Genomic DNA, 21974 nt, shown 5'->3' on the forward strand with positions numbered 1-21974 from the left:
CCACGACTTTAAAAACTCACGTACATTTTCCAGCACGTATTCAGTTCTCTCTCATTAGGCACTGAGATGAGTGGTTTGCTACCAAAAATTCTGTCACCATCAGCAGTAGTGTTCCACTGTCTGCCCAACCTAAGCAATATCCTAGTCCATTCCTATGTTAATCCTTCTTCCATCACTTGGGAATAGAGCAGGGTCCAATTTCACGCGCATTACATTCTTCAATATGGTGACCACAAGATAGACAGTTGTGGGGGGGGGGGGGGGGGGTCACTAACAATATGAAATTAAAATGACAACTGTGGGAATGAGGGGGTTTTGGGTGGGGGACAAACTTTAAAACTATTAATAAAGTTAAAATTATGCCAAAGCCACAAAAATATTGAAGTTCAAATGGTTCTGAGCACTATGGGACTTAACATCTGTGGTCATCAGTCCCCTAGAACTTAGAACTACTTAAACCTAACTAACCTAAGGACATCACACACATCCATGCCCAAGGCAGGATTCGGACCTGCGACCGTAGCAGTCGCGCGGTTCCGGACTGCGCGCCTAGAACCGCTAGACCACCGCGGCCGGCAATATTGAAGTCACACACATGAATGCCTCTAGAATAAATCCAAACACACACACACACACACACACACACACACACACACACACACACACACGCGCGCGCGCGCGCGCGCGAGACTGCAGCCTCTCTCTGCCGAAGCCACACTGAGTGTGCAGTTTCGTGTGTGTGTGTGTGTGTGTGTGTGTGTGTGTGTGTGTGTGTGTGTGTTTTGGACAAAGGCCTTAATGGCCGAAAGCTTATATTGTGACAGTCTTTTTGCTGTGTGATCTGCAACCCAGCATCTCTACTACATGTGATACACAGTGGCCCCACGATGTTATATTTTGGGAGGAGAAAGATACAAAAACAAAAACAGCCAAATATTTGTACACACCTAAATTGTAAATAACATCACTACTTAATTTAATTCTTCAGACTTTCTCGGCGAGGCGCTGTCATGTTGAATAATCAGGTTTCTGCCGGTCATTCAACATGACAATGTCACTACTTTTTTATCTGACGACCATTTGAGTTATGCACTTAGTTAGATTCATGGCTAATCTTACCCTCAAAAGATTTGCCACATTACAGAAATGAAATAATTGTAAAAACAACATGATTGTTATAATCATTAATCACTAATCGATCCACTCGCAATAATTTAAATTGAGCTATTATGTTCCTGCCTAACATTACCCTCAGAGGCATATTTTCTCCAGTGTTTCAGAAGATACTTGCAAATTAGTTTTTGCTATGTGTACCTGCAGTCAGCCCAAAGAAATACTGCTTATCATGTCTTTCATGCAATGCCCAGTGCAATTTTACACGCCCATCCAATGGAGCTGTCGAAAATTAGTTTAGTGATTTTTTTTTCTTTATGTTTATTAACAGGGTCAGTAAACCATGAAGAATATCCAGTACTTCAGCACCGACAGCACTACGCAGACATGTGTTGACTGCTACCACCTGTACTAGTTATTTTTCATGGTTTACTCCCCCTGTTCATACATTACAACTAAAAAAAATTGCACTAGGCTAATTTGGGACCACTCAAACCAATGGGCACATAAAATTTCGCTTTAAAAATCACTTTGCCCGGAACAGGAAACAAACCCCACTTCCTGTCAGCAAAGGGCATCGTGTGAAGAACTTGATCATTAATAATCATCACCGAGCTGACTCCAGTTACATATTGCAAAATCTACATCGCAAACATCTGCTGAAACACCTTGTAAGGATATTGCTGGGTAGGTTGTGCTTTGCAGTAACTGTTAAGGGAAAAATTTGATATGCTGCATCGTTTCCGATTTAGCCAATCAGGCCGTTGCGCATGCAAATTCAAGTGGCCCATCAGAGATGTTGTAGCCAAACATGTTCATCAATTGGTTTCCTAAAACCAAACAAAACAGCGGTACAAAAATTGTACATGGGATGGTAGTAAGTGTCGAACACGAGCCAAAGGCTGAGAAGTCTCGTGCACTGTCATCTATGCCATGAGAACACCTATCTAGTGGGCCACTTGAATGTGTGTGTGCGCAACAGCCTGACGGACTAACTTCAATGCTAATTAACTTGGAAATGGTGTAACGAAACCAATTTTTTAAACAATTATTTCCCAGCACAGCATAGCCTGAACACCCGTAGAAGCTTTCCAGTCTGTTTCTGACCACCCTGTGTATGTTAAAAACTTTACTAGTTCCTCTACGAACAATTTCAGCTGCACTCCATGTTCAACCCTAACCACACTCTCGTGCCTTGCAACATATTTCGAATAAGCAGCATTGTTAGCGAACATCATAGCTTACACTAGTTACTATGAAAATTTCAGATAACATTTAAGAACAAGCCACTTACATCCTTTGTGATGTAAGCTCATCACATCACACAAGACATCTTAAGTCAAAACAGATGGGTGCTTGACCCCACCACTTGAGTTCCTAGCCTATGGACAACCTAGCTACGAGACATCACATCTTATTATAGTTTTGTCAAAAGCCTAACGTATCTTATAAAGAGTAGAGCCACATCATATACCAGCTGTACTGCGGTTATTGAGCTGCATTCAATGTGAACATGACAATCAGCTGTATGTGACTAATTTCCTTTTGTAATTTTCTTTTACTGTTTCCACACTAGAGGGTTTTTCTTCTCTTTTGGTTACAGCTTTCTAACATTAAAAGCTATACAGTTTATATATATATATATATATATATATATATATATATATATATATACACACAACCTTTGGCTTCAAAAACCATTCAATCAAATTTGATAATCAGATACTCTTGTACTCTACACTTATTTTCCATTTATCTCTTGATATTTCCATTTATCACAACTTTCCCAAAGATAAAGTGTCATAAGTAGCAGGAGAATAAGATTACCTCCTACTCATCTGGATACATGAGCTGTCTCCTTATTTGTTGCTGGCACAAAGCCCCTAGGTTACACATGTCAATAAAGAGAAAGGAGGAAGGTAATTAAGACACATACCGTATTTACTCAAATCTAAGCCGCACTTTTTTTCCGGTTTTTGTAATCCAAAAAACCGCCTGCGGCTTAGAATCGAGTGCAAAGTAAGCAGAAGTTCTGAAAAATGTTGGTAGGTGCCGCCAGAACTAACTTCTGCCGTCGAAAATATGTAGCGCCACACAGGCTTGCTTTGCAGGCACAAAGATAAATACTGGCGCCAAAACCTCTGCGCCAGTAAAAAAAAAAAAAAAAAAAAAAAAAAAAAAAGGGGTGGGGTGGAGGTGGAAGACGAGCTTTTTTCTCCACCCTGAGTTTCGACCAATGCATTTTCATACATTATCCAACGAAGTAAATACAAATTCCGTATTGTTCATCTTCGAATGTAGCAGCATTTCAATGTACTAACGAAAATCCGACTGGCACGACTGTTTGAGGTTTTTGTCAATATGGCTAACTCTTATGTTCTGAATTTTTTCCTAGCTGTGAGAAGAGATGGTTGCTAATAGGAACTTTTATGAATTGTGAATCACATGCAGTATTCTATTCACCATAAGAATAATACGAATATAAACATTTTGCAATATATTCTTTCGTGTTTGCTGCTATCTCATTTAAATCCTATCTGCCTAATAAACTACGAAACTAGAGTGAGACAATAGCAAACGCGAAAGAATATACGTATCATGTCATGTTTATATTCGTATTATTCTTATGGCTAATAGTGATACAGTCAGAAATGAAGCACGGCAATTGACTAGATTTTTAAATCTAAGATGACTAATTTCTGTGCACAATGTAATGTAATGTACTAAAGCGGCGTCTGCAAAGATTTTCAAACGGGGAAAAATTTTCGCTAAACTCTCCTTCAGAACATCTTCTATCATACGCAGTCTATTATTTGGTTCTTGTTGATCATTATCAAAGAAAGCAGCAGTGTAAGTAACAACAAATAGCAGTCTCTTGCCATCGTTTCGCTAATGAGACAATTCCTCTCTCTCTCTCTCTCTCTCTCTCTCTCTCTCTCTCTCTCTCTTTTAAATTGTAAGCGGCGGTAGTGCGCAGAAAAGCAAGCCATGCCGCGAGCGGCGACAGGCCGTGAACACGTACTATCAGAATGCGACAAACAATGCACGACACAGTACAGTAATGCATTTTCAGCTTAGAGTGACGTTAACACCTATAACAAAGAAAATGGCACTTATCAGATCAAAGAAAAATAAGCAAACGAAGGGTACCCGTATCAATACGGATGGAGCGCCTGCCGCATAGCAATGGCTACCTTGTAAAGCTTAACTGCTAAGCTTACGACTCGAACCAAACTACTGTAGCTGTATCGTCATTCATTCGACCTAAATTGTGTCTCATATTAAAATGGACCACAACTTCGTCTCGATTTGGAGGTGCGGCCTAAAACTTTTCTCTCCTCTTGAATTTTGAGTCTCAAATTTCAGGTGTGGCTTAGATTCGGGAAAATTTTTTTCCCTTGATTTCGAGTCTCATTTTTCAGGTGCGGCTTGCGAGTAAATACGGTAGGCATGAAGAAAAGAAATCCTCGCTATTTTCTTCAAGTTTGACATAATAAAAAATTGTTGCTTTGAGATCAAAATACTCTTAATATGTTTAATACAAAACAGCATAGAAATACACAATGTTACAATGATAACACACATCTCAAAGTTACTCTTCATCCCTTGCAACTTGACACAAACGTGCTAACATTCCACTAAGTTGGAGCAGAGAAGCCACCCCCTCCACTATCCTCACATGAATAGTACCAATTTCCTGGAAATAAGAATGAAACCAATATTATTTAAATTAATTTATCTAAGTTTAACAGTGAAACACGAAACATTCAGCGGAAAAAAGTATTATTCACTTTCAAATTAAAACAAAATCTGTAAAAATTTGCAAGATGCTACATACCTTTATAAATTTAATTCTTAAGCTTTCTGGCATTGGTATGTTCTTGCATACACGGAATGTATTTGATACAATATCTTCTGCTGCATATCCAAGCTTCCACAAGTGCGCTATTATCTGTTGCAATGAAATAAAATTTTGATGTTTAAGAGTGAAGATGACGGACGCGGTGCCATTCTCTACATAAGAAAACAATCACCAAGGTAAGTGACATACTATCAACATAACGTCTATAACTGTATTACAGACTTCAAGCTAAATCAACGGACAGATGTCGGAGGACATTCATAAAATTCTTGCTATTAATGTACTGAATATGCTGGAAAAGTACTGCATTTCTCAATGAAGGAAAAAAATGGTTCCCTTACATCAGCCTATTATCATGCTAATCTTAGGGAAGCCATAATTGTTGTCTGTTCAGTTACATGGAGCATTACTGAGGATGGAAAACTTCAGAAGCAACAGCCCTAAAATACACTTATCCCCAAGCTATTATTTTAAACTCTTGCTATCCATTTCTGAGTGAAGCTGCTCTTCCACAACAGCATGGACAGTGGAAGAAAAACTCATCTCAGCTGATGGCTGAAAATGAGTCAAGCTTACAGCATATATCTTGCTCCATCTAGCATTGGTTTACAGAAAAGTAATTTGCCTAGTAGCGTCAGCATAAGAAGGTGTCTTGACAGCTAACAGCACTGTTGCCAGCTTTAAACTGTGAAGAGCAAATGGCTGCAGGTGAAAACAGCAGCTGGCTATAGAGCTGTGACAACAATGTGGCATTGCCATAGAGTTGTTTACAAAATTGTGGAATGTGATTGGTAGAGGTATGTGTGAAAAGTTACTGCGCCCAGACCACTGCAATTTTTAGGGATTTTCTTATACCGACTCAACTACAGTATTGAAGCTAATGTCATTAGTGAGGTCAGTAACAGAAATGAATCCAAAATGAGATGCAAAAATGTTCTTGAACAGTAGGAATTTTGTGCAAACGCAGGAAGGAACCTAATTCTGCCTTTGGGGAATTGATTCCTGCAAAGAAACTATCTGCTGAAAGCAATAATAAAAGAAACGAAGGTCATTTCTGAGATTGGTTGCCTATTGAACGCTCTGGTCCCTAACAATATATATCAAACGTGTGACTATATGTTGACCACACAACTCTGGTGGCACAAGTTATGGGAAGTGTTTAGTGCGTTTCCAGAGGAACATAATTTATCATTTTCAGTTGTGAACAGCAATGAGTGAAAGCATTGCAATTTTAAGTGCCGATAGTCACATATGGAGAAATCTAATTCATTGCTTATGTAGTGTAGAAAGTTGTTTGGAACTTTGTTGGCACTTAGAATGTCATGGACTTAACACTGTGAAACTATGCAAGTGAGGTGCGGATATAATTTTCCTTTGCAACTGGATTGTGTGCAGTGTCAGAAGAGAACGTCTATAAGAAAGAACACATGATTTGACAGTTCCACATTATCCATCGAGGTGAGCATCATTGTAGTTTCTTGTTGGATGAACAAGACAGTAGTAAAGTAACTAAAGTTACTACTTTCATTTGTAATTAATTGTAACTTTGTAAAGTTCGTCTTTCGTCATTGCCCTAGTGAATGCTGTAAACAGTATCCATAACTTGCACCACCAGAATTGTGTTCGACATTGAGACACAAGTTCAATAAATATCATTTCTCACCCAAGTGTTCGATAGACAATCATTCTTGGAAATTACCGAAATTAATATTAATGTAGCTATCACCACACTTGACGGATTGCAGATGCTTATTTTGCTAAAACAAATGTTTCTTTCCATGTGACACAGGTAATAGGAAGTTACAAAAAAGAATATAAGAAATAATTAATCTGCACAACGGGCTGAACTAAAGACTCACCAAAATTAAGACTAAGGGCTTCAAAGAATTTCCTTGTATAAATAAAAAGTTGGAGAAATAAAATCTCCTAGTATAAAAGAAAAAAAATAATTATAAAAAAAGTATATAAAATGTTTTCTCCTTGGGTGGATGTGCCTACATGTGAAGTGCACTAACCACAAATAACACCAGGTCTTTGTCGGTAAAAGCTGGGCAGATTGTCATTCGACCACTAGTATCTGCGTGTACTTAATAGGACGGAATCATAGTTCACAAAAACTCCCCCGAATAATATTAATATTAACTTCATTGACAACAGCCATAGGAGACCGTGAGGAATACACTGCTTGTTCAATGATTCCGAGCTTGCAATTAAAAATAATTTAAACATGCAGGCAACTAAACATCAGATTTATCTCGTAACTGCGCAAGAACTTGCTAACAGCATGGAAGACACAAAAAAATAAAAAGCACAATCAAAGAACGACAAAACCAAAACACTTATATACAAAACACAGTGCCCTTGGTGGCTGGTGCGAAATGTTTGACAACGCGATTGTTTCTAAACCCACGTAGACGACACGTGCAATACAACACTACGTAACTACATGATGTCACCACATCAGCCCCCATGATGGAAGTAGAGCGTTATTGCAAATAGCATGCTGAAAGTTGATGCGGTGACCAGATCTTGAGGTACGTGTTTATAGGTCCGCTGCCATTGTAATCTGCACTGGCGGCAGTTATGAGGCCATAGTCTTGGAAGGTCTGGCACTGTCACTTCTTCGAAGACATAAGCCGGTTTCGTCTGTCTATAGAAACAGCGGTTGCCTTTCCATTAATTATAATTCAATTGTCCTGTCTCCCCTTGCAACTACATGGTGGGGTCCTGAGTATGGCGGCTGCAATGATGGTCTGATGCCTTCCGTGCATAACAGGATGTGTAAATAGGTTTTCAAGTCTTGATGCACGAAGGTGGTAGCTGTACCGTGTCATGACACAGAAGGCACTTCTGACAGCATAGTCTTGGAAGGTCTGGCACTGTCACTTCTTCGAAGACATAAGCCGCTTTAGTCTGTCTATAGAAACGGCGGTTGCCTTTCCATTAATTGTAATTCAATTGTCCTGTCTCCCCTTGCAACTACATGGTGGGGTCCTGAGTATGGCGGCTGCAATGATGGTCTGATGCCTTCCGTGCATAACAGGATGTGTAAATAGGTTTTCAAGTCTTGATGCACGAAGGTGGTAGCTGTACCGTGTCATGACACAGAAGGCACTTCTGACAGCATAGTCTTGGAAGGTCTGGCACTGTCACTTCTTCGAAGACATAAGCCGGTTTAGTCTGTCTATAGAAACAGCGGTTGCCTTTCCATTAATTGTAATTCAATTGTCCTGTCTCCCCTTGCAACTACATGGTGGGGTCCTGAGTATGGCGGCTGCAATGATGGTCTGATGCCTTCCGTGCATAACAGGATGTGTAAATAGGTTTTCAAGTCTTGATGCACGAAGGTGGTAGCTGTACCGTGTCATGACACAGAAGGCACTTCTGACAGCATAGTCTTGGAAGGTCTGGCACTGTCACTTCTTCGAAGACATAAGCCGCTTTAGTCTGTCTATAGAAACGGCGGTTGCCTTTCCATTAATTGTAATTCAATTGTCCTGTCTCCCCTTGCAACTACATGGTGGGGTCCTGAGTATGGCGGCTGCAATGATGGTCTGATGCCTTCCGTGCATAACAGGATGTGTAAATAGGTTTTCAAGTCTTGATGCACGAAGGTGGTAGCTGTACCGTGTCATGACACAGAAGGCACTTCTGACAGCATAGTCTTGGAAGGTCTGGCACTGTCACTTCTTCGAAGACATAAGCCGGTTTCGTCTGTCTATAGAATCAGCGGTTGCCTTTCCATTAATTGTAATTCAATTGTCCTGTCTCCCCTTGCAACTACATGGTGGGGTCCTGAGTATGGCGGCTGCAATGATGGTCTGATACCTTCCGTGCATAACAGGATGTGTAAATAGGTTTTCAAGTCTTGATGCACGAAGGTGGTAGCTGTACCGTGTCATGACACAGAAGGCACTTCTGACAGCATAGTCTTGGAAGGTCTGGCACTGTCACTTCTTCGAAGACATAAGCCGGTTTAGTCTGTCTATAGAAACAGCGGTTGCCTTTCCATTAATTCTAATTCAATTGTCGTGTCTCCCCTTGCAACTACATGGTGGGGTCCTGAGTATGGCGGCTGCAATGATGGTCTGATGCCTTCCGTGCATAACAGGATGTGTAAATAGGTTTTCAAGTCTTGATGCACGAAGGTGGTAGCTGTACCGTGTCATGACACAGAAGGCACTTCTGACAGCATAGTCTTGGAAGGTCTGGCACTGTCACTTCTTCGAAGACATAAGCCGGTTTCGTCTGTCTATAGAATCAGCGGTTGCCTTTCCATTAACTTTAATTCAATTGTCCTGTCTCCCCTTGCAACTACATGGTGGGGTCCTGAGTATGGCAGCTGCAATGATGGTCTGATGCCTTCCGTGCATAACAGGATGTGTAAATAGGTTTTCAAGTCTTGATGCACGAAGATGGTAGCTGTACCGTGTCATGACACAGAAGGCACTTCTGACAGCATAGTCTTGGAAGGTCTGGCACTGTCACTTCTTCGAAGACATAAGCCGCTTTAGTCTGCCTATAGAAACAGCGGTTGCCTTTCCATTAATTGTAATTCAATTGTCCTGTCTCCCCTTGCAACTACATGGTGGGGTCCTGAGTATGGCGGCTGCAATGATGGTCTGATGCCTTCCGTGCATAACAGGTTGTGTAAATAGGTTTTCAAGTCTTGATGCACGAAGGTGGTAGCTGTACCGTGTCATGACACAGAAGGCACTTCTGACAGCATAGTCTTGGAAGGTCTGGCACTGTCACTTCTTCGAAGACATAAGCCGCTTTAGTCTGTCTATAGAAACAGCGGTTGCCTTTCCATTAATTGTAATTCAATTGTCCTGTCTCCCCTTGCAACTACCTGGTGGGGTCCTGAGTATGGCGGCTGCAATGATGGTCTGATGCCTTCCGTGCATAACAGGATGTGTAAATAGGTTTTCAAGTCTTGATGCACGAAGGTGGTAGCTGTACCGTGTCATGACACAGAAGGCACTTCTGACAGCATAGTCTTGGAAGGTCTGGCACTGTCACTTCTTCGAAGACATAAGCCGCTTTAGTCTGTCTATAGAAACGGCGGTTGCCTTCCATTAATTGTAATTCAATTGTCCTGTCTCCCCTTGCAACTACATGGTGGGGTCCTGAGTATGGCGGCTGCAATGATGGTCTGATGCCTTCCGTGCATAACAGGATGTGTAAATAGGTTTTCAAGTCTTGATGCACGAAGGTGGTAGCTGTACCGTGTCATGACACAGAAGGCACTTCTGACAGCATAGTCTTGGAAGGTCTGGCACTGTCACTTCTTCGAAGACATAAGCTGGTTTAGTCTGTCTATAGAAACAGCGGTTGCCTTTCCATTAATTGTAATTCAATTGTCCTGTCTCCCCTTGCAACTACATGGTGGGGTCCTGAGTATGGCGGCTGCAATGATGGTCTGATGCCTTCCGTGCATAACAGGTTGTGTAAATAGGTTTTCAAGTCTTGATGCACGAAGGTGGTAGCTGTACCGTGTCATGACACAGAAGGCACTTCTGACAGCGTAGTCTTGGAAGGTCTGGCACTGTCACTTCTTCGAAGACATAAGCCGGTTTAGTCTGTCTATAGAAACAGCGGTTGCCTTTCCATTAATTGTAATTCAATTGTCCTGTCTCCCCTTGCAACTACATGGTGGGGTCCTGAGTATGGCGGCTGCAATGATGGTCTGATGCCTTCCGTGCATAACAGGTTGTGTAAATAGGTTTTCAAGTCTTGATGCACGAAGGTGGTAGCTGTACCGTGTCATGACACAGAAGGCACTTCTGACAGCATAGTCTTGGAAGGTCTGGCACTGTCACTTCTTCGAAGACATAAGCCGGTTTCGTCTGTCTATAGAAACAGCAGTTGCCTTTCCATTAATTGTAATTCAATTGTCCTGTCTCCCCTTGCAACTACATGGTGGGGTCCTGAGTATGGCAGCTGCAATGATGGTCTGATGCCTTCCGTGCATAACAGGATGTGTAAATAGGTTTTCAAGTCTTGATGCACGAAGGTGGTAGCTGTACCGTGTCATGACACAGAAGGCACTTCTGACAGCATAGTCTTGGAAGGTCTGGCACTGTCACTTCTTCGAAGACATAAGCCTGTTTCGTCTGTCTATAGAATCAGCGGTTGCCTTTCCATTAATTGTAATTCAATTGTCCTGTCTCCCCTTGCAACTACATGGTGGGGTCCTGAGTATGGCGGCTGCAATGATGGTCTGATGCCTTCCGTGCATAACAGGATGTGTAAATAGGTTTTCAAGTCTTGATGCACGAAGGTGGTAGCTGTACCGTGTCATGACACAGAAGGCACTTCTGACAGCGTAGTCTTGGAAGGTCTGGCACTGTCACTTCTTCGAAGACATAAGCCGGTTTCGTCTGTCTATAGACACAGCATGTGTGACAGCATTTGTTTCCACGAATTCTCCTGGAAGCCTCAATGTCTCACCATACACCAGTTCCACTGAAGCACCGTCTAGATCTGATTTGAACATGTTTCTGAGGCGAAGTATTGTCATGGGAAGGGCCTTGGTCCACTCAAGAGTCAAGACACGTAAGTGCTGCCTTAAGTGAGCGATGCCATCTCTTTAACATCTCATTACTGGCTGGGTGGAAGCTCATCTTTTGTGGTGATTTGTGCCGCAAAACGTCACGAGTTGTCTGAAAAGGTCAGATTCAAACTGTTGTCCTCCATATGTCATGATGTGTAACGGACAGCCGAAGTGCAACACCCAATGAACATGAAAGCGAAAACCAGAATTTCTGCTGTAACTTTGTCCAATGGTGCAGCTTCAGCCAGCAGGTGTAATGATCCATCATTGTAAGAATGTAACATTTGCTGTCAGATGATGGCAATGGACCAACAATGTCTATGTGGACATGACTGAAATGGACTGTCATGGTCAGAAAGTTCGCTATCCTGCTTGCATGTGGTGGTGTATCTTGCTGTGTTGGCATTTGAGAACTCCTCCCCCAATTGCTGGCAGTCTTTCTGTATACCTGGTCAACATGTAACGATTCGTCACTAGGTGGGTTGTCGATCTAATACCTGGATGGCACAAGTCATATAGCATATTGAAGAAGTGCCTTCTGAAGACAAATGGTAGGAATGGATGTCACAATACAGCTCGACATCGCTCCCTAGAATTTGGATAAGTTGCACATCAAATGCCAATGTTTCTGCTGATAAAAGTACTTGTAGATCTTGATCTAATTTGTAGTTCTTTGGCATTATTGTCCTGGTGAAATTCATAAGTTAGCCGTTTGTGATTGGTGTAGATAATAAAGTCTCTAGCTTCCAGCTGAGATCTGAAGTATCTGACAGACACAAACGGCCAAAAGTTCTCTGCTGCAGGCACTCCATAGCGTTTGTGTGGGCAGTAGTTTGCATGAGGAAAATGCGTGTGGTTGCCATACTGCTGCAACATTGTGCAGATTGCCATCTAGCTAGCATCAACCACTAGAGCCAAAGGTGCAGTAGGCTCAGGGTGTGCCAAAGGGTGGTGTCTGCAATGCTCTTTTTGGCCGCTTCAAATGCCACAAGTGCTATTAGCCCGTGTTATAGGCGAGTTACCCTTGTTCTTTGGGCCGGTGAGTGCTGCAGTTAATGGTTCCTGTAACTCTGCAGAGTGTGGCAAGTGAGAGGGATAAAAACTTAACATACCGAGGAATCAAATGGTTCAAATGGCTCTGAGCACTATGGCACTTAACATCTGAGGTCATCAGTCCCCTACAACTACTTAAGCCTAACTAACCTAAGGACATCACACACATCCATGCCCGAGGCAGGATTCGAACCTGCGACCGTAGCAGTTGCGCGGTTCCAGACTGAAGCGCCTAGAACCCCTCGGCCACACCGGCCAGCACCAAGGAATCAACGCAATTCCTTGGCCACACTTGGGTGTGAAATCCTTACGATGGCTTCCAGCTCCACTAGCAGTGATAGCGATCCTGCTGTTTTCTAAACCTAGAAAATCCACTTGCGGGTGGCCAAACATACATTTGGCAGTGTTCAGGACTCTGCCGTAGTGTTCCAATCACTTAAACACTTCCCTTAAATGGTGCTGCTGTTGCTGTTGCTCTGCTGATGACAAATAAACCGAAATACTGTCCAGTAAGTGAAAGCAAAAGTTAGGCCCTGTAGGACTGAGTCAATGAAGTGTTGCCATATTTTAGCAGCATTCCTGAATCCAAAAGTCATGCATTTGCTCTCAAACATGCCAAAAGGAATGATGATCGCTTCTTGGGAACTTCTCTGTTCAGCTACAGGGATCTGTGTGTACGGTTTTGCACAGTCCAGGATGCTAAAAATAGCTGCACCACTCAATGCATAGTTAAAAGAGTCAGGTAACAATGGCACAGGGTTTTTGTCCGGTACTGTTCTGGCATTCAAAGCTCTGTAGTCACCACAAGTCTGCCACGCACCATCCTTTTTTGGGACCAAATGTTGCGGTGAGGACCAGGGGCTGTTTGTTGGAAGGCCGCATTACACCTTCATGAATCATAACGTCAAACTCTGCTTTTGCAATTTTAAGATGATATGGAGCCAAACATCGTGGTTTGCAAGACATGAGAGGACTGTCCGTAGTCTCTATGTAGTAGACAGTGTCGTGCCTTACCTCCTTAGGTGCTCCGAAAGATCGTATCAGAGCCGGAAATCCATTCAGCAGCTATATGTACTCACCAACCACCAGTTGTGTTAGTTTAGCAGTATGTACGATTACATTCCACCAAAATCAGAACAATGTTAAACCTGTGGTGTTGTCAACTAGGCAGGAGTACTTCATGTCTGGCAGTAGATTATAATGGGCAAGGAAGTCAGCTCTGATGATACGTTTGGCAACATCTGCAATGGTAAAATTCCACGGGAAGGCTTTTTGTAGGCCCAGGTCTAGTTTGAAGCACAGACTGCCGTACATTGTTATGACCGAGTTATTAGCAGCAGTCAGACAGAATAAAGTGGGTGGTTGCTTCCTGTGCAATATGGTCCATGGGTAAATGGACAAATTGGACCCAGTGTCTATTTAGTATTTCCAGCCGGACCACTGATCACTAACAAGCAGCCACAGAGACACTGATCGGCAATCTGAGGAGGCACCTACTTCCGACCGCCGCTGCCATCTGAGTAAGTGCAGTAGGTTGTGCATCTGCGTACTTGCTCCCTGAATTTCGACGATACCAACAGATACCTAGCTGCTCAGGTTCAGTTGCGGATGAGGTTGTTTTTGACTTGCAGTGCGAGCGTCGGCGATATCGACTCTGGGCCAATTTGAGAAGTTTGCCGATCTGCTGCGTCAATAGATCTACTTTGCCTGCCAAGCCCTTATGATTTGCATGTGAAACACTTGAAGTCACGCTACCGCACTGTTCAGTGATTTTACTGACAGGAACTGGCGTCATCGCCTCCTAGATTTTATCTGCAAACTTCGCTACTATGTCCAAGGGTGTGTCAGACTGTGACAATATAATTGCTTTGACAGGCAGTAGCAAGCAACTGCTCCATATTGAGCGCAGTAAGCTGTTTGGAATGGTTCCCATATTTACTTTGTTTCTTAGGTGCTGCAAGAAGGCTGTTTGTCTCCAATACCTTCCACAGTGAGAATTTGACGGATTTGCTCTTCCTGTGGTGCTGACATTCGTCAGATCAATTCTGCTTTAAGCTGGTTGTAGGACTTAGCTTCTGGTGGTGAGGTAATTACATCTTGCACTTCTGCGGCGTACTCGTGATCTAATTGGCTTACTAACAGTGCAAACTTGGCAGCGTCTGGCGAAATTCCAGAATAGAAAAAGCTGGCCTCCAACTGCGCAAACCGCAAAGCTTGATTGTGTGGCCAGAAAGGTGGTAGTCTTACAGCCAATCACGACACAGAGCGTTTAATGTCAGTCATTTTGCAAATCTCTTGAGTAAGCGCTCTTCAACCCAACAATACTATGAGGTAAATCATGTTGGGGTCACCACTTTGTTGGTAAAAGCTGGGCAATCTGTTGTTCAACCATTAGAAGATGCATGTACATAATGCAATGGAACCACACTACACAAAAACTCCCATAACTATATTAACATTAGCTTTATTGATTACAGTCACAGGAGACGGAGAAGAGTACAAGGCTTGTTCAATCGTTCCGAGCTCGCAACTGAAAATAACTTAACATGCAGGCAACAAAACATCAGAGTTATCCCGTGTCTATGCACGAACTCATGCCAGCATGAAAGGTACAAAAAAGTAAAAAGCACAATGAAAGAATAATAAAGCCAAAACAGACACATATAAAACACAGCAACTCTGGTGCTGGTAGGAAATATTTGATGGGGCGATTGTTTCTAAACACATGCAGACAACACGTGCGATACAACACTACACAACTGCACGTGTCGCCAGAGTTTTGTACTGTTCCACTGGTCCCCCCCCCCCCCTACCCCCAATTGCAAGCCTATGACTACAAGCGGTTGATATAATGAAAGTTCATTTTATTATTGTTTAATTAAACAATACCTTAGCTGATGTAATGTAAGTGTATTTTATCACTGTTTAATTAAACTAAGATTAAACTGTGATTTTGGTAACAGAAAGACAGCTATTCGCCACATGTGTACAAAGTACATCATGTTATGTTTGAGGGTTAATTGTTTTGATTTTACACAAAGGGAAAGGAAAATGCCCTGTGCTACATGATGCTTGCAGATGAAATAACCCATTAAAAATTCGAAATACAGTCAAATTAAATCTCACGAAATATTCTAGAGGAGTCTCACAGCACAGACAGAATGATTGCAGAAATGACTGAAATTCTTGATTTTACAGATCAAATTCTAACACCCCCCCCCCCCCTTCTACCCACATATACATATTCATATACACATACTGGTACTATCATCTTTCGAACTTGCTTGCAATTGCAGTTTTTAAAAATAAAATTCAGTGGAGAGAACTCAAAATGTCATTACCAAATGAAAAACACTGAATTATTACAAAACAGCTGCAATTTTCAACACTTTTATGAGACTATTAAACATAAATAAGATGTTATAATCAATATATTGAATATTTACAGCAAGACAAATAATCCAAAGGTAATACGAGTAATAAACAAAGAAAAAGAATTGCCTGCAGTGTCATTGTCAATGCCAGTATTGGGCCATTGGACGAGATTTTCATAAAATTTTCAGTATAGCAGTCCCAGAAGGATATCGAAAAGAGCTGGCAAGCTTGATGTTTTGATGTTACTGTATCTTTTGGAAGAGGGATACACTACACTATCAAAACCTGTAAGAATCAAGAAGTTCCTTTTGCTGGTAATCATAATGAATTTCCTTTACTGGTATTTACTAAGTGAAATTTAACTTTCTGTTGAACAGGAATTGTCTTTTCCAGCGATTCTATGGCTCAAGTTATTAACTTGCCGTAGTCTTTCCACCAATTATCAAATTTCAAAACATGCAGGGTTTTAATTTGAGCACTTGAAACTAAATGTAATTGTTTGATTATGGCTTCATTCTATTTTCCAACATGCATACTATCATATTTCTGGTGATTTTTCTTTATTATACCAAAGCTTTGATATTTGGTCTCTCATGAGAAATTTTTCAGTTTTATTTCTTCTCTGTCAAACTTTCAACACTTAACCAGGATTAATGATTAAAAAACTCTACAGCAATGATAATATATATTTTTTACTACCCAACACACTAACAGTGTTGAGGTACAGTTCTGTGATATCTGTGAACTGAGGCAGAGACCATATGAACAGCTGACTACTATTTTTTCTTAAGCCACTGCAGTTTTTCAAGGCAAGCGTGATTCCTAGATATACCGTATTTCAACCCCATTGACCATTAACGGCAGAAAAAAGTGGGCTTATGGGGTTTCTGATATTACCAATTCAAATGTTTTCTGGTTTACATTTTAAATACTTGCTTTTATTTCAAGCATATTCTTGGGGTAAAACAAAGAACACCAGTGATAAAAAAGTTTACAATAACAGGTCAAAAGCTTATCGAGTTTTGTAAAAGAACACTCTATAAAACTTACATATGCCTTAATAACTGAAATTATGTGACACTAAATTTTTCTCATTACTAACTTCAGTTGGGATGGGCCCTTATTTTGACAGCAGTGAATCCAAATGAACCAAACAAAACCTAAACACGACTGACTTTGTCCCGCAGGAATTTCCTTATACACCATTGTTTTAGTTGTTAATTTATTACGTGAACATCACTGTTGCTGGCTCCTTTCTTCTTAAGTCCAATTTCCGAAAATTGTCTTTCTGTTCACAATTGGTCACTCATCAAGCAAATTTTAAAAATGGAATATCTTAAAATAATCTTTTTGCCAATTTGTTTCCCCCTCAACATTCATCTATGTGATATCTTTTACAATTACTGAACAAAGCACTGACCCACAGTACTTATGCAGATCTTCAATAAAATATTTAAAAGTAGACTTTCCACCAGTAACTCACCTGCTGTCATACACTACTCTTTATGTGTAGGGACTTGAAAATGTATCATCTGTTTTGGGAAAAATTGTTTTTTTTTTCTTTGTTTGTAAAATGATTGTTGTTGTTGTTGTTGTGGTCTTCAGTCCTGAGACTGGTTTGATGCAGCTCTCCATGCTACTCTATCCTGTGCAAGCTTCTTCATCTCCCAGTACCTACTGCAACCTACATCCTTCTGAATCTGCTTAGTGTATTGATCTCTTGGTCTCCCTCTATGATTTTTACCCTCCACGCTGCCCTCCAATGCTAAATTTGTGATCCCTTGATGCCTCAAAACATGTCCTACCAACCGATCCCTTCTTCTAGTCAAGTTGTGCCACAAACTTCTCTTCTCCCCAATCCTATTCAATACCTCCTCATTAGTTACGTGATCTACCCACCTTATCTTCAGCATTCTTCTGTAGCACCACATATCGAAAGCTTCTATTCTCTTCTTGTCCAAACTGGTTATCGTCCATGTTTCACTTCCATACATGGCTACACTCCATACAAATACTTTCAGAAATGACTTCCTGACACTTAAATCTATACTCGATGTTAACAAATTTCTCTGGTTCAGAAACGCTTTCCTTGCCATTGCCAGTCTACATTTTATATCCTCTCTACTTCGACCATCAACAGTTATTTTGCTCCCCAAATAGCAAAACTCCTCTACTACTTTAAGTGTCTCATTTCCTAATCTAATCCCCTCAGCATCACCCGATTTAATTTGACTACATTCCATTATCCTCGTTTTGCTTTTGTTGATGTTCATCTTATATCCTCCTATCAAGACACTGTCCATTCCGTTCAACTGCTCTTCCAAGTCCTTTGCTGTCTCTGACAGAATTACAATGTCATCGGCGAACCTCAAAGTTTTTATTTCTTCTCCATGAATTTTAATACCTACTCCGAATTTTTCTTTTGTTTCCTTTACTGCTTGCTCAATATACAGATTGAATAACATCGGGGAGAGGCTACAACCCTGTCTCACTCCTTTCCCAACCACTGCTTCCCTTTCATGCCCCTCGACTCTTATAACTGCCATCTGGTTTCTGTACAAATTGTAAATAGCCTTTCGCTCCCTGTATTTTACCCCTGCCACCTTCAGAATTTGAAAGAGAGTATTCCAGTTAACATTGTCAAAAGCATTCTCTAAGTCTACAAATGCTAGAAACGTAGGTTTGCCTTTTCTTAATCTTTCTTCTAAGATAAGTTCTAAGGTTAGTATTGCCTCACGTGTTCCAACATTTCTACGGAATCCAAACTGATCTTCCCCGAGGTCCGCTTCTACCAGTTTTGTCATGACTGGCTCTCCCAAGGCCATCAGTAGTTCTAATGGAATGTTGTCTACTCCCGGGGCCTTGTTTCGACTCAGGTCTTTCAGTGCTCTGTCAAACTCTTCACGCAGTATCTTCTCTCCCATTTCATCTTCATCTAAATCCTCTTCCATTTCCATAATATTGTCCTCAAGTACATCGCCCTTGTATAAACCCTCTATATACTCCTTCCACCTTTCTGCCTTCCCTTCTTTGCTTAGAACTGGGATGCCATCTGAGCTCTTGATATTCATACAAGTGGTTCTCTTCTCTCCAAAGGTCTCTTTAATTTTCCTGTAGGCAGTATCTATCTTACCCCTAGTGAGACAAGCCTCTACATCCTTACATTTTTCCTCTAGCCATCCCTGCTTAGCCATTTTGCACTTCCTGTCGATCTCATTTTCGAGACTTTGTATTCCTTTTTGCCTGCTTCATTTACTGCATTTTTATATTTTCTCCTTTCATCAATTAAACTCAATATTTCTTCTGTTACCCAAGGATTTCTATTAGCCCTTGTCTTTTTATTTACTTGATCCTCTGCTGCCTTCACTACTTCATCCCTCAGAGCTAACCATTCTTCTTCTACTGTATTTCTTTCCCCAATTCCTGTCAATTGTTCCTTTATGCTCTCCCTGAAACTCTCTACAACCTCTGGTTCTTTCAGTTTATCCAGGTCCCATCTCCTTAAATTCCCACCTTTTTGCAGTTTCTTCAGTTTCAATCTGCAGTTCATAACCAATGGATTGTGGTCAGAATCCACATCTGCCCCTGGAAATGTCTTACAATTTAAAACTTGGTTCCTAAATCTCTGTCTTACCATTATATAATCTATCTGATACCTTTTGGTATCTCCAGGATTCTTCCAGGTATACAACCTTCTTTTATGATTCTTGAACCAAGTGTTAGCTATGATTAAGTTATGCTCTGTGCAAAATTCTACAAGGCGGCTTCCTCTTTCATTTCTTCCCCCCAATTCATATTCACCTACTATGTTTCCTTCTCTCCCTTTTCCTACTGACGAATTCCAGTCACCCATGACTATTAAATTTTCATCTCCCTTCACTACCTGAATAATTTCCTTTATCTCGTCATACATTTCATCAATTTCTTCATCATCTGCAGAGCTAGTTGGCATATAAACTTGTACTACTGTAGTAGGCATGGGCTTTGTGTCTATCTTGGCCACAATAATGCGTTCACTATGCTGTTTGTAGTAGCTAACCCGCACTCCTATTTTTTTATTCATTATTAAACCTACTCCTGCATTACCCCTATTTGATTTTGTATTTATAACCCTGTAATCACCTGACCAAAAGTCTTGTTCCTCCTGCCACCGACCTTAAATACTAATTCCCACTATATCTAACTTTAACCTATCCATTTCCCTTTTTAAATTTTCTAACCTACCTGCCCGATTAAGGGATCTGACATTCCACGCTCCGATCTGTAGAATGCCAGTTTTCTTTCTCCTGATAACGACGTCCTCTTGAGTAGTCCCCGTCCGGAGATCCGAATGGGGGACTATTTTACCTCCGGAATATTTTACCCAAGAGGATGCCATCATCATTTAATCATACAGTAAAGCTGCATGTCCTCGGGAAAAATTACGGCTGTAGTTTCCCCTTGCTTTCAGCCGTTCTCAGTACCAGCACAGCAAGGCCGTTTTGGTTAATGTTACAAGGCCAGATCAGTCAATCATCCAGACTGTTGCCCCTGCAACTACTGAAAAGGCTGCTGCCCCTCTTCAGGAACCACATGTTTGTCTGGCCTCTCAACAGATACCCCTCCGTTGTGGTTGCACCTACGGTACGGCCATCTGTATCGCTGAGGCACGCAAGCCTCCCCACCAATGGTAAGGTCCATGGTTCATGGGGGGGGGGGGGGGATTAGACATACTAATATAAAACGTTGTTATGCTGGGTGCCAGAAAACTGAGTCTTCCAAGCTTCAAAACTGGCTTTAAAAAATGTGGCGATTGGGGAACATTTTGGCTTTAATGTTTGCTTATGCCAAAATTTCCAACAGTTTTTTTCAGAAATGGTCAGTTTGTTTTCTTCTTCGCCTCTACGCAAGCTTGACAAATGATTGTTATTCTTGGGATGCAGCACCATTTTCCTGCAAGCGAACAGATTGCTTCTCTGATTTAACGTATTTCTCAACATTATTTTTCTTCTCATGCACAATTTGATTGTTACAGCATCAGCAAAATACTGATTTCGAACTGTTGTGGGCATTCGTAGCTGTGCAACCCATCCTTACAATGCTACACGTGGAAACAAAAAGATACTTAGCAATCAAATAGAAGTGAAACTGACTGAGTGTTAGGGGGAGACACTCGGTGTGGTCGACATATGTTGACATATTTTCATTTCCGGTCGCTACAGTGCAGAGTGTGGATATTGAACTGGTAGCCAGCTGTGTGATTAAACAAACTAGAATCACAATGAGGTGACAAAAGTCATGGGATCGTGATATTCACATATACAGATGGCTAAAGTATCGCACACACAAAGTATGAAAGGGCAGTATATTGGCGGAGCTGTCATTTGTACTCGCATGATTTATGTGAAAAGATTTCTAACGTGATTATGGCCACACAACGGGAATTAACAGACTCTGAATGGTAGTTGAAGCTAGATGCACTGGACATTCCACTTTGAAAATTGTTAGGGAATTCAACATTCCAAGGTTAACAGTATCAAGAATATGTCAAGAATACCAAATTTAAAGAATTTTGTCTCGCAGACAATGCAGTGGCCAAAGGCCTTCAGTTAATGACCGAGAGCAGCAGCATTTGCGTTGAGTTGTCAGTGCTAACATACAAGCAACACCGCTTGAAATACCTACAGAAATCAAGGTGGGATATATGACTAACATATCTGTTAGAGCACTGAGGTGAAATTTGGAGTTAATGAGCTACAGGAGCAGACGACTGGTAGGAGTGCCTTTGCTAAGACCACATAGCCTGCAGCACCTCTCCTGGGCTTGTGACCATCCTAGTTGGACCCCTGAAAACTGGAAAACTCTGGCCTTGTCAGATGAGTCCCAATTTTAGTTGGTAAGCACTAATGGTGGGGTTTGAGTGTGGCGCAGACCCCATGAAGCAATGAACCTGAGTTGTCAACAGGCACTGTGCAAGATGGAGTTGACACTGTAATGGTGTGGGCTGTGTTTGCATGGACTGGACTGGGTCCTCTC

At 41.4% G+C, this 21974-nt stretch overlaps 1 protein-coding gene across 2 annotated transcripts in view; it reads right to left on the reverse strand.

The window, feature by feature from the left end:
- Positions 1-4621: 4621 nt before the first annotated feature.
- LOC126245897 (replication factor C subunit 2) overlaps positions 4622-21974 on the reverse strand; it is a 50172-nt gene continuing 32819 nt past the window's right edge. For both annotated transcript variants that reach the window (XM_049948354.1, XM_049948355.1), the window contains exons 7-8: positions 4952-5065; positions 4622-4810 (exon numbers count right to left, since the gene is read on the reverse strand). In XM_049948354.1, the coding sequence (XP_049804311.1) occupies positions 4706-4810; positions 4952-5065 (219 nt within the window). In that variant the 3' untranslated portion in view covers positions 4622-4705. The remainder of the gene's footprint in view (positions 4811-4951; positions 5066-21974) is intronic.

Source organism: Schistocerca nitens, chromosome 1 (genome assembly GCF_023898315.1).
Source record: "Schistocerca nitens isolate TAMUIC-IGC-003100 chromosome 1, iqSchNite1.1, whole genome shotgun sequence".
Classification (NCBI taxonomy): Eukaryota; Metazoa; Arthropoda; class Insecta; order Orthoptera; family Acrididae; genus Schistocerca; species Schistocerca nitens.